Raw genomic sequence first — 14,886 nt, 5'->3', positions numbered from 1 at the left:
CACACCTAAATTTTGCGCGTTCATGTGTAGGGTAGTGTGTCCCATTCCTTTTATCTTCTAGGGCTAGGGGGCATATCGAGGGCTAGTGGACGTTCAAACAGCCCCCCAAAATGAGGGTTTTCAGATGCTGACTTGAAACCGAGGGGTAGATGAAAATTCACACAATGCTTTGCGAACCAAGGCAGTGATATGAAACATAGCTGCCGGTGCTGTGAAAAACCATGGGGAAAAGCCCAATATCTTCGCAAATAATCATTCAAAAATGGTCAAATCCGTGGAAAAGCTTAGTTTAATGTAGATGCAAAGGAACATGTCATTGGATCGTTATGACACGCATTTCAGAAAAAAATCGCTATTTACGATGTCAACGGCATTTCATTGCGTTTTGAGTAAGTTACTTGTAGGCTACGGTGCAATGTTGAATCTAATCTAATCAATAGAACTTTGTGTAAACAACGATTTTTGAGTGACAGTTGATTCCAAGTCCAGTGTATGAAGTCCAAAAAAATAATCCAGTAGGCTAGCATTTTTCTGCTCTTCCCTGCTCATCTAATATCAGTGCATTTCTATGGGCAGGACTAACGTTAACAGCCGATGTGTAAACATGCTTCCTGGCTGTACAAGTGATTAATCTGTCTTGTTGTTGTCCTGGAATTTGGTCAGATGTGTCACTATAATAATAGTATTCATACTGTAACATCCCAGGGACTCCACAGAAAATCAGGCAACTAATAAAATTCAGATTGAAGACGTAGTGAGTGGTGTCCCATTTCTTAGGTAAAGATTTCAACCACTATCCCTTGTGGCTCCGTTCTGAAGGGCCACTACCCAGTCGAGGGCACTCCAAATCTAGGGGCTAGGGCTAAGGGGGGGTATTGGGATTGGGCCTTACTTTCGGCCTTTCCATCCCTCTTCCTCCCTCCTTTCACTCTCCTTTCGACTTTTTTGGGAAGTACAGGAGAGATTCCATAGGAACGAAAACACTATGACATCCTGCACTTTCAAGTTCCTTGGTAGTGTAGTGCCGCCAACGGATTCGGCCGGAGGTCCGCCAGCTCGTCCATCGGGGACCCGCTGTACTGTAGGTCCGCTAGCCTTGTGTTGTATTCCTCCGGAGGTCCGCTAGCCTTGTGTTATCTGGGTTTATCCCTTACATTTGTCCAGAAACAGAAGTTGAACCAATTGCAGCAGAATAGCTAACGTTACAGGAATCATCAGTGTAACTGCTTTAGCCACTGACCGCTACCATTAATGTTATGGAAGCTACTGCTAGTTGTTGTGAGCCCATGAGCTAACTGGCTATCCCGCTCCTTTTGTGCTGGATTAGCATTGGAAGCATTGGAACTGATGTGTCCAGGCGACAAGACCCATCTTAATTTATCAGACATTATTTCATGTCATTTCAAATCACAGCCGTTTCAGTGGCATGACTAGCTTCTGTTCTACCAGTCCTGAACAGAAACAAGCCAGCCACACACATAAGCCAGGCTGGACCTCGCCCGGTTCCTTTCTCTCTTACTCACTCTCACCCCCCCTCTCTCCCTCTAGTCCCTCCCCCTCCACTCCTGTCCTTAACGGTACATGATTAGGCTACATTAGTCAGCAGCCTTACACTGATGATTTGCCGCCCTACAACAGGGGCAGGACTCCATCATGAATATTCAGATGTGGGAAGGGATTATGTTACATATTCATATGAGGGATTATCCTCCCTTCAGTTATGGGTCATTATTATTCCCGCTCATTGGCCCAGTTAATCCTAATCCTAATCCCAACGAGTCTCATCACCTCTGAGCCCGACTGCAAGCATAATCATGACTAAAACGCCCTGATGCCGATCACAACAGAGACGGGAACAGCACGACTGCTGCTACGCAACAAACACTTACCTCTTCAGGGTGAGGCTGCTCAGAGACTCTGTACCTCCCGACTATGCTGATCTCAGGCCTCTTGCCCTGTGTGTGTGTGTGTGTGTGTGTGTGTGTGTGTGTGTATTGGTGTATGCGTACAGTCTTGTTCTGGAGTTCAGTTACTTCCATTCTTTACTAATCTAATGACCCAGACGGTCAGGGTTGGGGGATGTCAGTTGTTACCTACTCAAACCCCCCCCCCCCCCAGGGCACCACGTCAACCCTGTGTACCCCCTCTCTCCCTCTCCCAACCCGCCTTGGGTCATCACCAAGGCAACCTGTCATCCAGCCCTGACCCCCTGTGGTTCCACCAATCAGAAGATCGAGGCAACACTGCCGTGAAGCAGGGGTGAGTTCAGACTGAAAATGGTGTGCACTGTTTTACTAGGGTTTCCAGGTTTAACTGTTTCCTCGAAACGTGCAAGCTTTGAGGTAGGTTTTCTCTCGTTTGGTGGGTGTGTCAGTGGTGCTACCCAATGAGCAGACTGATACTAGTATATAAACCCCACCATCAGCTGCCATAGGTGTAATGCTTGCGTAATAATAAATGTTTTGTTGTCGGGTCTGAATTCACCCTAGGCCTATTAGTAGATTACTGGTGAGTGACTCCCTATGATGATGATGATGATGATGATGATGATGATAGGTCTACTACCTGTTTGGACACAGCAATTAAGACAAATTACAGGATTATCTACATAAAATAAGGAAATGGGATAAAAGATTAACTAATTACAATCATTATTTTATTTCCTTTATCACACAAGCTGTGACCCCTTTATTCATATGCTACTTTCTGAAGAGGAAACGGTGCTGCCTAAGCTTCAACTACCCGCAGACTGCAAGTCTAGCCTACTCCTTGTCAAAATGACGGACAGGTTGGTTGATGATGGCTGCTGTTTCGATCACAAAACATATGACATTCAGTTTTTAATCCTTCATATAATGGTAGTTTAATTCATACTTCCTGATATATAATTCGCATTAATGTGTTATCGCTTGTTGTTCTTGATAATCGCAGAGAGCGCGAGCGCCCAGATGAATGATCTGATAAACAAAGGACGGCACGACAATTGGGACCCGTTTACGCACAATAGCCCTCTGCTGCCGCTGCTGCCTCGGGGTGGCAGATAAATATAGGCTACTCATTTAAACACACGCGCACATTTCAATGGACAGAAAAACAAATAGACAGAAAAGAGACCGAACACAAGCGATAGGCACAAAGGAGAGTGTCAGGCGAGGAGTCCACACAGCCCCAATCCAATAGATTGATTGAGCTATAGTGGGTTGATACCTGAATGGCACACCTAGCCTACACTGGGCATCAACAACGTTGCCTTGGTAATGTCAAATTACCCACCACACAGCTCCCTGCCGAAGACAGCCTAATGTCATCTACTATCTAAGGAAACGATGTAGGCTAAGTGAATAGGCTATATTCTTACCTCTTCCAGGCTGTTGACGGTGTTTCTACAACTTGACATTTTCGTTGTGAAATTAGAGGTCGTGGGAGAGCTGTAGTCCTCCAATGTTTCAGCGATAAACTCGTCGACAGATATGAGTTCAGGCATTTTGTAAAAAATAGAAAAACGAGATAAGTAAATTCCGAATAGGAAAAGCAGGCAAGACCTAGCGACGCTTTGTTAAATACATGCTATACCAGAAACCCCTGAACAAATTGTCCGGGTTCATGTCTCAAATTTACTAAGCATTAAAGCACGCGAAAGGAGGAACTGATGCTGCGATTTGTGCGCGTGCATCAGGCGTCTCGCGCTGATGGGAATGAGGCGCGCATGCTCGAACACGCTCTTTCACGGTTCATTTGTGGTTATTAACGAGCACGCGCTCGGCACAGGACACTGGCAGTAAACACATCTGTCTGTGTAAAAAAACACAGTATACATACCATAGTGTATGCCTGCCTGCCTGCTCACCTTATGTGTGTTGTAGACTCTTGTTTTCTCACAAGGATAGTAGGCCTAGTAGCCTAGTGCCACTACCAGTAACTCTATAAACACTTGTGGATAGCCTATAGGCTAGTTATACAATATCAAAAACCTACTGCTGCCACTCTGGACCTCTGGCTGGTGTGATGCGGATATGGGTAAGGAGGGTGAGGCTGCTAAGAGTGGGTGAGGGTACTACTAGAGGGTACATTTGTGTGTGTGTGTGTGTGTGTGTGTGTGTGTGTGTGTGTGTGTGTGTGCGCGCGCGTATGCATTTGTTTAAGATGGGTAATAAAGCCTGTAAGTAAGTCTCCTCCAGCTGTCAACTCTGTTTAAGACTATACTCAATCACACACACACAATCACACACACACACTTCTCAGGTCCGCCTTCCTCTCTGGATCACACACATACAGTAGTCTTCCTAAGTGTCAAACACACACACACACACACACACACACACACACACACACACACACACACACACACACACACCAACCTCCACTGATGCACTGCTCCAGCCTCCCTAGTCTGTACAGTTCAAGCTTGAGACAATTAAACTGTGGAGACTCAAAGTTCTAGATGAGGCTGTCCAATAAGCTAAAACTGGTCCCTCGTTTGTCTTCCTAATTTTTTCATGAATTTATTTTTGGATTTTAACCCGATTTGGTAGCCAATTGACACTGACCATGTGTCAAGGTACCCCCTACTAAGTGTTGAGGGTTTGTCGCGCAAACTGGCCGGTTGGCGATGCAAAGGAGAGAGACGACTTCTTGACTCTCTCAGCTCACGACTGTAATTCCGATGAGGTAGCTGGGGTGCGATGAACCCCCGAGCAGAGATTAAACTAACCATTCTCGGGGAGCAGTTGCCCAATATGCCCCTCCTTATGGGATCTGGCCATACTCGGACCTGGTGAGACCAGGGTGGGAACCCTGATCCCCAGTGGGCAGCTGCACTGGAACACGATGCATTAGACCTCTACACCTGTCTTCCTCATTTTAATATAAGTCAGTTTGAGACACTGGAACAACACTGTCATGTACAGTATAGCCCTGCCTGCAAGTGAAAAGCCCAAATATCACCCCGAAACCTCTGGGAATTCCTCTTTGGTCTATAGCGTAGATCAATGACATGAGATTAATGAGATAAGACTATTAATCAAGTATAGATTTACTGGAAAAAAAATCTTACAAGTTGATATTGTCCTTGGGTAATGAAATATAAACACAAGTGCATTAAAACCCCACACATTACATAAATTTCATAGATGATCAGATTGCGTAACCTCTATAAATCAGTGCAGATAACCTAAAGCTTGTATTGATCTGTGTTTCGTCTCAAACTTGGTTTTGGTTTAGGTATGATGAGGTTAGACTGTTGAACTATTCCTGATTAGGTATCTACAAGGCATATTACTATATATATCTTTATATATCTTTAAGTCAAATCAATGGATATATGCATCATTTATATTTTTGGAATCATTCTAAACATTGCTGAACTGGTTTCTAGTGAAGCCCAAGAGAGGAGAGGGCACATTCGTGATGATGTCACCCGATGATGATGCGGGAAATCTCTCCAGGGAGGGTGTAGAAGACAAGACCCAGGAAGAGCATGAGGACAGACAGGATGACCGCGGCGATGATGTACTTCTTAAAATGTTTCCAAATGAAGAAGACAAAGGTCTTCAAGGGGTTAATGAACCAGCTGAACCCAAAGCTGGGACGACTGGAGATGGAAGGAGAGGGAGAGAGGAGGGGGAGACAGAGGTGATTATGACATATTACATGATATATTACATTATACCTACAGAAGAACCATAAAATTGTACAGGTAGTATCTTGCTGTTTTCTGTTTGTTTTCCTTTTTTGACTAGATTTGTATGGATTTTTTATTATCTATTTTTTATTTATTTATTTGTACAGGCCTTAATTGTTATAAATGAAACACTGACAGGATTGGGGTTGGGGTGGGATGGGAATGGTAATATTTTGTGAAATGTGTGGAATGCTTGTATTGATTGTTTGAAAACAATAAATAATAATAATAATAATAATAACATATTTTAGTTATATGAAGAGTGCCTTCAACATCCTTGTCCTTTTGATAATCAATGCACAGGTCCAGTCAACAAAAAGCACCTTCAGTCTACAAAGATCTACTAGTGTATCCTGGTTATATACAACGAAAGGGAATATCAATATGTCACAAATTGCCGAATGTAAACTAAACCGGAGACATTCTCCATTTTTGTTGACACTTGTTGACACTGAGCATCCTAATGCTAATGATTAGGAGTTCTTGATATGTACCATTACAGTAAAAGTGTGGGATATTTTACTTGCTCTGGTGGAGTTCTGACAGTGTATGGAGTTCTGGTGGAGTTCTGACAGTGTATGGAGCTCTGGTGGAGTTCTGACAGTGTATGGAGCTCTGGTGGAGCTCTGACAGTGTATGGAGCTCTGGTGGAGTTCTGACAGTGTATGGAGCTCTGGTGGAGCTCTGACAGTTTATGAAGTTCTGGTGGAGTTCATGGTGGAGGTCTTACTCTGGTTTATCCAGTGCTTCCGGTTCTTTCCGGGCCTTCCCCACCGGAGCCTTCTCTGCCTCCTCCAAGGTCAACAGCTGAAACTCCGCCTCCACCTTCCCCTGCACACCATGGGTAACACATACAGGAAACAGGAAGCACTTAGAGCAACACTTAGCTATAACCTCCAATACCTCTATAGGAGCGACCTGACCTATATAGGATAGGCACATAGAGTGGTGAGGTGATGTCATTTTGTAGGCTGAAAAGTTAGCATTGCCACTATTTGGTTCTGAGTAAAAAATGAATGGGATTCGCAAACAATTCTGAAAATAAGACCTGCAGAGACTCACAGAACACAGTAGAGCAAACATCATTGCAGATGGGTTTTGTGAATTTTGAAGTCCTTAGTTGGTTCTGAGGTCAATGTTGTTGAGATATTCTAACCATTATTGAAATTAGACAAGCTAGCCTACAGTACTAACCTGCGTACGACTAAAGTGGTAGCCTAAACGAGTAGTTACTAATGTGGTATTCTGAGTACCCAGATGCTCTCGCTACGGCAAGAATGTGGTAGCTACATACTGTACAATGATTTTCCACATATAAGCTCCATACATTTTATATGAAACATTAAATGTGCTGAAATTACGTCTTAATGTGTAGTCCACATTTTACCTTCACATTTTACATTCACACTAATCAATACTTGTGTCTTCCAACCTACAACTGAACATCAAATGATTAAACATTTGTGTTTTGTGATATGGTGATGTTGCAAACACATTTTAGCTGGTTGAAAATAGGGCGAAAAGAGGTCTTAGACGTTCTGACTGCATATCACCAAGTTTTTTCATAAACACAAAAATGCAATGTAATCACTAGCAAAATGGACCTCAGAACCAGTTCTGTGCACACCGCTCCACCGAATCTGCTAACTGCCTGTTTATTGAAAAGGTCAAGTGTCTGCTGGACAGGAACCCCCATGTGGGAGCTGTGTTCCTCGACCTTAAGAAGGCATTCGACACCGTTGATCATCAGGTATTGTTGACAAAGCTATCATATTTCAACTTCTCCACTGATACCATCCAGTGGTTGAAATCCTACCTCTGTGACAGAAAGCAATGTGTCGCCATCAACGGTGTCGAATCCCCTTATCTCTGCTCCTCTGTGGGGGTCCCCCAAGGATCTGTCCTTGGGCCCATATTGTTTTCCCTTTACATAAATGATCTCCCAGATGTCTGCACTAACATCAATGTCCAGATGTACGCCAATGATGCGGTCCACTTCACCGCAACAACACAGGAACTGGTTTCAGCTGAGCTCACACACGTTCTAACCAAAGTGGTCTTATGCTTAATGCAAAGAAAACTGTTTACATGTCATTCACCAAACGACCAGTTGAGGAAGCAAACTCCAACGTGTTTCTCAGGGGAGAGAAACTAGAATTAGTAACCCAGTTTAAATATCTAAGAGTCATACTAGACTCCAATCTCACATTCAAAAAACACATAAAAAAGGTGGTCAACACAATCAAATTCAACCTTCAAAATTTCAGGCAAATTAGACCTTTCCTAACTTTTGATGCTGCCAAATCATACTTACATTGGATGATTTTGTCTCACGTAGAGTACTGCTTTACAAACTGGTCGTTTGCAAGCGTCACTGTACTGAAGCCAGTTGAACAGCTCCTCAATAGAGCCATCAAAGTGCTCAACAGAAAACCCCCATCATATCATCATTGTAATATCTTGGCTAAATGTAACTTTCTGAGTTTTGGAAATTTCACAAAAAAAAAAGTATGCTTTGTTTTCAAATGTCTGAATGGTATGGCCCCGCCTTCACTGAGGGAATTCTTTAAAAAAAAGGGACTCTGATCTTCACACCAGGTCTGCCATTAGAGGTGAATTCAGCATAGGAAAATCACTTTTGGCCAGAATGCCCTGTCCATCAAAGGGTGTGCAAACTGGAACAATGTCCTGACTCACATCAGGGAAAGCCCAACCTTCAGCTGCTTCAAAAGGCAGCTCAAAGAATGGCTGTTAAGCAATCAAAAATGCCCTCACTAAATGCCAGACACATATAATATTTATAAATGCTTGTATTTACAACGATTTATTTGTAATTTGTACTAGATGTATTTTATTGTATGTATTGTATTTTATTTGACTGTATGTTTGGGGACTGCGGATGCAAATAGCTAAATCCGGCAAATGTACATGTTTGTTCATATATAGAGCTCTCCGTGTAAACTTGTCCATTAATGTGCATTGTCCCCACGAAATAAACAAATAAAATAAAGTAAAACTCACAAAACATATCTTCAATAATGTGTGCTTTACTTTTAGAACAAAACGTAAGATACTCTGTTCTGGGATTCTCTGTTAAAACACCTTATTTTTGGCATTTTCCCAAATCCCATTCATTTTTCCCATAGGGATTTTGGACCCTATTGTCTCCCTCTAGTGCCAACTCTGCTGTATATCATATGGACTGACTGATACACTGACTGAATGACTGACTGATAGCCAGTTACCATGAGCAGGTAGGTGATCCCACTCTCTGTGAACTCCAGGTCTTCAAGCTTCATCTTGTGGCGATTGCCCTTCTTCTTTTTCCCTCCTTTCTTCTTGGCCTCCGCCGCATCCTTCTGTTCCCTCTCGATGTCCTCCTGGCTCTTGGGCTTGATCAGGGGCCACCAGCCCTTGATCCTCTTGCTGCGGAAGATGGAGGAGCGGGGGCCGGCGCGGTCTTTAGCCATCTGGACGCTGCACTTGGCCGATGACTTGGCGCCTCGCACCATATCAGAGAGAGGCAGCTCGATGGAGCCTGGGACACACCAACACACACACACACACACACACACACATGCACACAATGGACTTCCTTTTATTCTTGATATTGAGGTTTAGGGTTGGAGAGAATGGCACTATGCTTTCTTCACTTCAGATGTACTATGCCCTTTTTTAGCACTCTCCACTAATATATCTTTGTAGATAGGAACTTTGGTTGGGATACATAAAGGTTAAATTAAATAATCAACCAGTCTCACCCAGGAAATCGTTGGCTCCAATTAATTCGTAGTCCCAGACCTGCAGCACCAGGACAGCCGGCTGGCGGAACTCTACCTCATCCAGAGAGAAGATGGACTCCTTCTTCTTGTAGCTGATCTCCTTCTCTGTTGGTAGGAAGTCAAACCGGAAGACGAAGCGCCAGTTGAAGTTTCCCTCTCCAGTCAGGGAGTGGAAGTGGACGTCTGTCTCCTGCCTCTGCTTCTCCAGTCCTTTGATCCAGCTGGGGGGACAGAAGACACATAGGAAGAGGACACGCACAGAGCCACATACACACACACACAGAGCCACATACACACACACAGAGCCACATACACACACGCACAGAGTCACATACACACACACACACAGTCACATACACACACACGCACATAGAGTCACATACACACACACACACAGAGCCACATACACACACACACAGAGTCACATACACACACACACACAGAGCCACATACACACACACAGTCACATACATACACGCACAGAGCCACATACACACACACAGAGCCACATACACACACACAGAGCCACATACACACACACAGAGCCACATACACACACGCACAGTCACATACACACACGCACAGAGCCACATACACACACACACAGAGTCACATACACACACACACAGAGCCACATACACACACACAGAGCCACATACACACACGCACAGAGTCACATACACACATGGTTGAAGAGACAGTACAACTACCACAATCATATTTGACTACCAATGTGTGTGTATGTGTGTGTGTGTGTGTGTGTGTGAATGTGTGTGCGTGCGCATGTTAACTACTGACCCTTTTACATAGATATCGCAAGATGGGTTGCCTGTGAACATGTTGATGCCCATCACCACATCATTCGTGTTCCAGATGATCACTCGCAGCTCATACCTGTCGTCATGGACACAACACATCATACATGTGGGTCACATGTGGTGCGGCGAACCCTCAAGCCGAGATCTAACTAACTAACCACCCCTTGCTCTTAATGCCACAACACACACTGCAGTGACTGCATGTGCTAGTGATTGGGTAAATTGTGTAATAAAAGAAACTCGTTGAAAGTATGATGATGGTGCATGGTGGATGTCATGGTGGATGTCATGATGGATGTCATGATGGATGTCATGGTGGATGTCATGGTGGATGTCATGGTGAATGTCATGGTGGATGTCATGGTGGATGTCATGGTGGATGTCATGATGGATGTCATGATGGATGTCATGGTGGATGTCATGATGGTTGTCATGGTGGATGTCATGTTACATGTCATGGTGGATGTCATGTTATATGTCATGATGGATGTCATGGTGGATGTCATGGTACATGTCATGATGGATGTCATGGTGGATGTCATGCTGTGATTTACTGTATTGGTTGGCGTGGCTTGATGTTGACAGGCGGAGGCGCTGGAATATCAACAGGAAATATGTCTACCCACATGTGGCCGAAACCCTGTAACAACACACACACACACACACACACACACACACACACACACACACGGCTCCATTACACTACAGTATAAATATGTCCTCATGCATGTGTGTGTGTGTATGTGTGCATGTCTGCCTTGATGTTTGTGTGTGTGTATGTGTGTGTGTGTGTGTGTGTGTGTGTGTGTGTGTGTGTGTGTGTGTGAGTGTGTGTGTGTCTGACCCGGGGTAGTCCTGGCTTGTCGGGGTTGAGCAGAGAGCGGAGCTCCACGTGTTCAGGTACCAGGGGACAGGCCCCTAGGCAGAACTCCCTCATGTCCCCCCAACGCTGGAGCACACTCAGGGCCTTGTGCTCCTCCATTGCTGCATCATCCTCCAGAGAACGCTTGTTCTTCTTTAACAGCTCTGGAGAGAGGGGGTGGGTCAAAGCCTTCATCACCATCATCTTCTTCATCATCATCTTCATCATCGTCTCAATGTGACCAGAGAAGAGGAGGAGAGGAAAGGGGGAGTGAGAGAAGAGAAATCCAGATCAGGGGAGGACAGCACCAGGAGAGATGAAAGGAGAACATGAGAGGGTAACGGGAGAGAGGAACGTGAGAGGAGAACAGGAGAGAGGAACGTGAGAGGAGAACAGGAGAGAGGAACGTGAGAGGAGAACGGGAGAGAGGAACGTGAGAGGAGAACAGGAGAGAGGAACGTGAGAGGAGAACAGTAGAGAGGAACAACGTGAGAGGAGAACAGGAGAGAGGAACAACGTGAGAGGAGAACAGGAGAGAGGAACGTGAGAGGAGAACAGGAGAGAGGAACGTGAGAGGAGAACAGGAGAGAGGAACGTGAGAGGAGAACAGAAGAGAGGAACGTGAGAGGAGAACAGGAGAGAGGACATGAGAGGAGAACAGGAGAGAGGAACGTGAGAGGAGAACAGGAGAGAGGAACATGAGAGGAGAACAGGAGAGAGGAACATGAGAGGAGAACAGGAGAGAGGAACGTGAGAGGGTAACAGGAGAGAGGAACGTGAGAGGAGAACAGGAGAGAGGAACATGAGAGGAGAACAGGAGAGAGGAACGTGAGAGGAGAACAGGAGAGAGGAACATGAGAGGAGAACAGGAGAGAGGAACATGAGAGGAGAACAGGAGAGAGGAACGTGAGAGGGTAACAGGAGAGAGGAACGTGAGAGGAGAACAGGAGAGAGGAACGTGAGAGGAGAACAGGAGAGAGGAACATGAGAGGAGAACAGGAGAGAGGAACGTGAGAGGAGAACAGGAGAGAGGAACGTGAGAGGAGAACAGGATCAGACCTTCAGGAAAGGCCTCAGGAGGAACCTTGAAGATCTTGTTCAGGACTTTGACCTCAGACTCCCGGTACTCCGGAGAGGGAATATTGTTCTTCCGGCAGAGTTCTGACAAGATGACTGTCGGCTTCTTGCCATCCCGCCACATGTTATAACCATCTCTGTACGCACAAACATGCAAACAAACATGCAAACAAACATGCAGTCTGAGTGAATGTTGGCTTCTGAGGCTCCCTCAACAGCAATGCACATCTTACTATCTGCTGTTGGCTTGTAAGGCCCACTCAACAGCTTCTACAGCCTGAACCTCATACTGTAGTTCACACCATTACTTATCCTACTACTAGTGGTTGCAACAGTAGTATTGGTAGAATAGCAATCGTTAGGTATTATTATTATTAACGCCTGCCACAGACCTTGCACTGCCACGGTGATGGTGGCTGTAGAAGTATTATTAGAAATAGTTTGGTAACAGAATTTACACACATCATGGTACAGTACAGCACCATGCAACACCATGTATAATGGCAGCTGTAGGAGTATTAGTATCACTACAATCACTAGCCAGGACCTTGAGACACAGAAAGGCAGCCTCAAACCTACCTGTGAACCCTCTGTATACATTGGTGTATATCCTGCTATGTACTGTATGTATATCAAGTAGTGTACAGAAGCTGGTTACCCTGAAACAGGCTTGTTCTGTTCTGACAGCTGTGTTGCTTCAATGGCTCAGCATGCTACTAACCGTTTTCTGCCTCCCCTAGTGCCCCTCTCTCTCCCTCCTACCTTCTAACCAGGTCCAGTGGATGCCCCACTGTCACCCGCAGACCACCCTGAGTCCAATAGATACCCCCGTGTCAGCTGTGGATGTCGTAGTATCTAGTTAACACACACACACAGACACACACGTACACACAGACACACATCAGTCCACATCCGGCTTAGGCCTGGACCTGATGCTCTTAGCCTTTCTTGCTCTGAAAATGTAATTTAATGTAATTTATTGCTCTATAAATGTTCTTAGCCTGTTAGACAAAGGCTTGCTCCAGGTTGCCTGTTTTAATATCTGTGTTGCTTTTATGGCTCTGTGTGCTACTAACCCTGTTTTGGAGGGGTATCTATCGGAGTCCGATAGATACCCCTGTGTCTGCTGTGGATGTCGTAGCATTTAGTTAACACACACACACGTACACACAGACATACACCAACCCACCTCCGGCTTTAAGCTTGGGCCATAGCAAACACACACCAGTATTTGCCATCAATCAATCAATCAATCAATCAAAGCTTTATTTATATAGCGCATTTCATACCCAGAGGCAACACAATGCGCTTTACAGAGAACAAGGGAGGTGGGCAGACATCCCACCCCTACATATTCCAGAGGGAAGCAAAAAAACAGTAATCACCCGGGGGCCAGATAAGTGAGCTGTAAAAATTCTTCCCTGACCCCTCTCAACGAGGCGATCGAGCAAGCTCCTGGAGTATGTTTGTCTACCGGCTAAGAACATTTATAGAGCAATAAATAACATTAAATTACATTTTCAGAGTAAGAGAGGCTAATAACATCATAGGAGAGACATGGCAAACATTGGTGTATGTCTGTGTGTGCATAAATGTGCCTGGGCCCAGATAGAGGCAGGGGTTGGGGTAGGGTGGGGGGTAGGAAAAGGATACGGACCCGGGTTAGGGTGAGGGGAAGGGGATCTGAGCCCAGGACTGGTGTCTGTCAGTGTGTGTGTGAGTGTGCCTGGGCCCAGATAGAGGCAGGGGTTGGGGTAGGGTGGGGGTAGGAAGAGGATACGGACCCGGGGTAGGGTGAGGGGAAGGGGGTACTGGACCCAGGCCTAAGGCCGGAAGTGGACTGTTGTATGTCTGTGTGTGCGTGTGTGTGTGTTAACTAATTTGCTACGACATCTGCAGCAGACACAGGGGTATCTATCGGAATCAGGGTGGTCTACTGGTGACAGTGGGGCATCCACTGGACCTGGTTAGAAGATAGGAGGGAGAGAGAGAGGCACTAGGGAGAGGGGAGGCAGAACAGGGTTAGTAGCACACGGAGCCATATATAGAGCAATACATTACGTCAAACTACATTTTCAGAGCAAGAAAGGCTAAGAGCATCATGGGAGAGGTGTGGCAAACACTAATGTGTGTGTGTGTGTGTGCGTGCCTGGGCCCCGATAGAGGCAGGGGTTGGGGTAGGGTGGGGGGTAGGAAAAGGATACGGACCCGGGTTAGGGTGAGGGGAAGGGGATCTGAGCCCAGGACTGGTGTATGTCAGTGTGTGTGTGTGAGTGTGCCTGGGTCCAGGTAGAGGCAGGGGTCAGGGGTAGGGTTGGGGTAGGAAGAGGATACTGTCATGGAATTTTGACCGTCTCAAGACTATTCAGATTCATATCTTTTCTTTCAATACTCATTCATCCAGTCCCCTGCCTTTTGCTATTGTAATCACCTCAACCTTTTGTTTCTCTCTCTCTTTTGTAATTGTAAACACCTCCTCTACCTCGCTCTTCCTCCTCTCTTTGTTTAAGTCAGAAGGGCCACACCTTCTGTCCTTCCTGTCCTGGCTCAGACCTTTTGTTTTCTTTGTCCATATTCAAAGTGAGTTTTCATCCCTCGACCACTGTGTGATATCCGTCACCTTACGATGACGTATAGACAACTCAGCCAATAAAATGTCGGCTGCAC

The 14,886-nt window shown here is 45.5% G+C and overlaps 2 protein-coding genes across 2 annotated transcripts in view; both read right to left on the bottom strand.

The window, feature by feature from the left end:
* unm_sa1614 (un-named sa1614) overlaps positions 1-3,484 on the bottom strand; it is a gene marked incomplete at its 5' end in the record, with an annotated part of 25,519 nt that extends 22,035 nt beyond the window's left edge. The window contains one exon of the mRNA XM_084446048.1: positions 3,359-3,484. Coding sequence (XP_084302174.1) covers positions 3,359-3,484 — 126 coding nt within the window. The remainder of the gene's footprint in view (positions 1-3,358) is intronic.
* A 1,928-nt stretch (positions 3,485-5,412) lies between these two features.
* fer1l4 (fer-1 like family member 4) overlaps positions 5,413-14,886 on the bottom strand; it is a gene marked incomplete at both ends in the record, with an annotated part of 37,051 nt that continues 27,577 nt past the window's right edge. Inside the window, 8 exons of the mRNA XM_084446047.1 lie at positions 5,413-5,590; positions 6,411-6,511; positions 8,926-9,218; positions 9,442-9,683; positions 10,261-10,356; positions 10,835-10,920; positions 11,125-11,306; positions 12,202-12,356. Coding sequence (XP_084302173.1) covers positions 5,413-5,590; positions 6,411-6,511; positions 8,926-9,218; positions 9,442-9,683; positions 10,261-10,356; positions 10,835-10,920; positions 11,125-11,306; positions 12,202-12,356 — 1,333 coding nt within the window. The remainder of the gene's footprint in view (positions 5,591-6,410; positions 6,512-8,925; positions 9,219-9,441; positions 9,684-10,260; positions 10,357-10,834; positions 10,921-11,124; positions 11,307-12,201; positions 12,357-14,886) is intronic.

The sequence above is a fragment of the Borostomias antarcticus genome, assembly GCF_949987555.1.
Source record: "Borostomias antarcticus genome assembly, chromosome: 11".
Lineage (NCBI taxonomy): Eukaryota > Metazoa > Chordata > Actinopteri > Stomiiformes > Stomiidae > Borostomias > Borostomias antarcticus.
The sequence above is the reverse complement of the archived record's forward strand: the minus strand, read 5'-3'. Positions and strand labels throughout refer to the sequence as shown.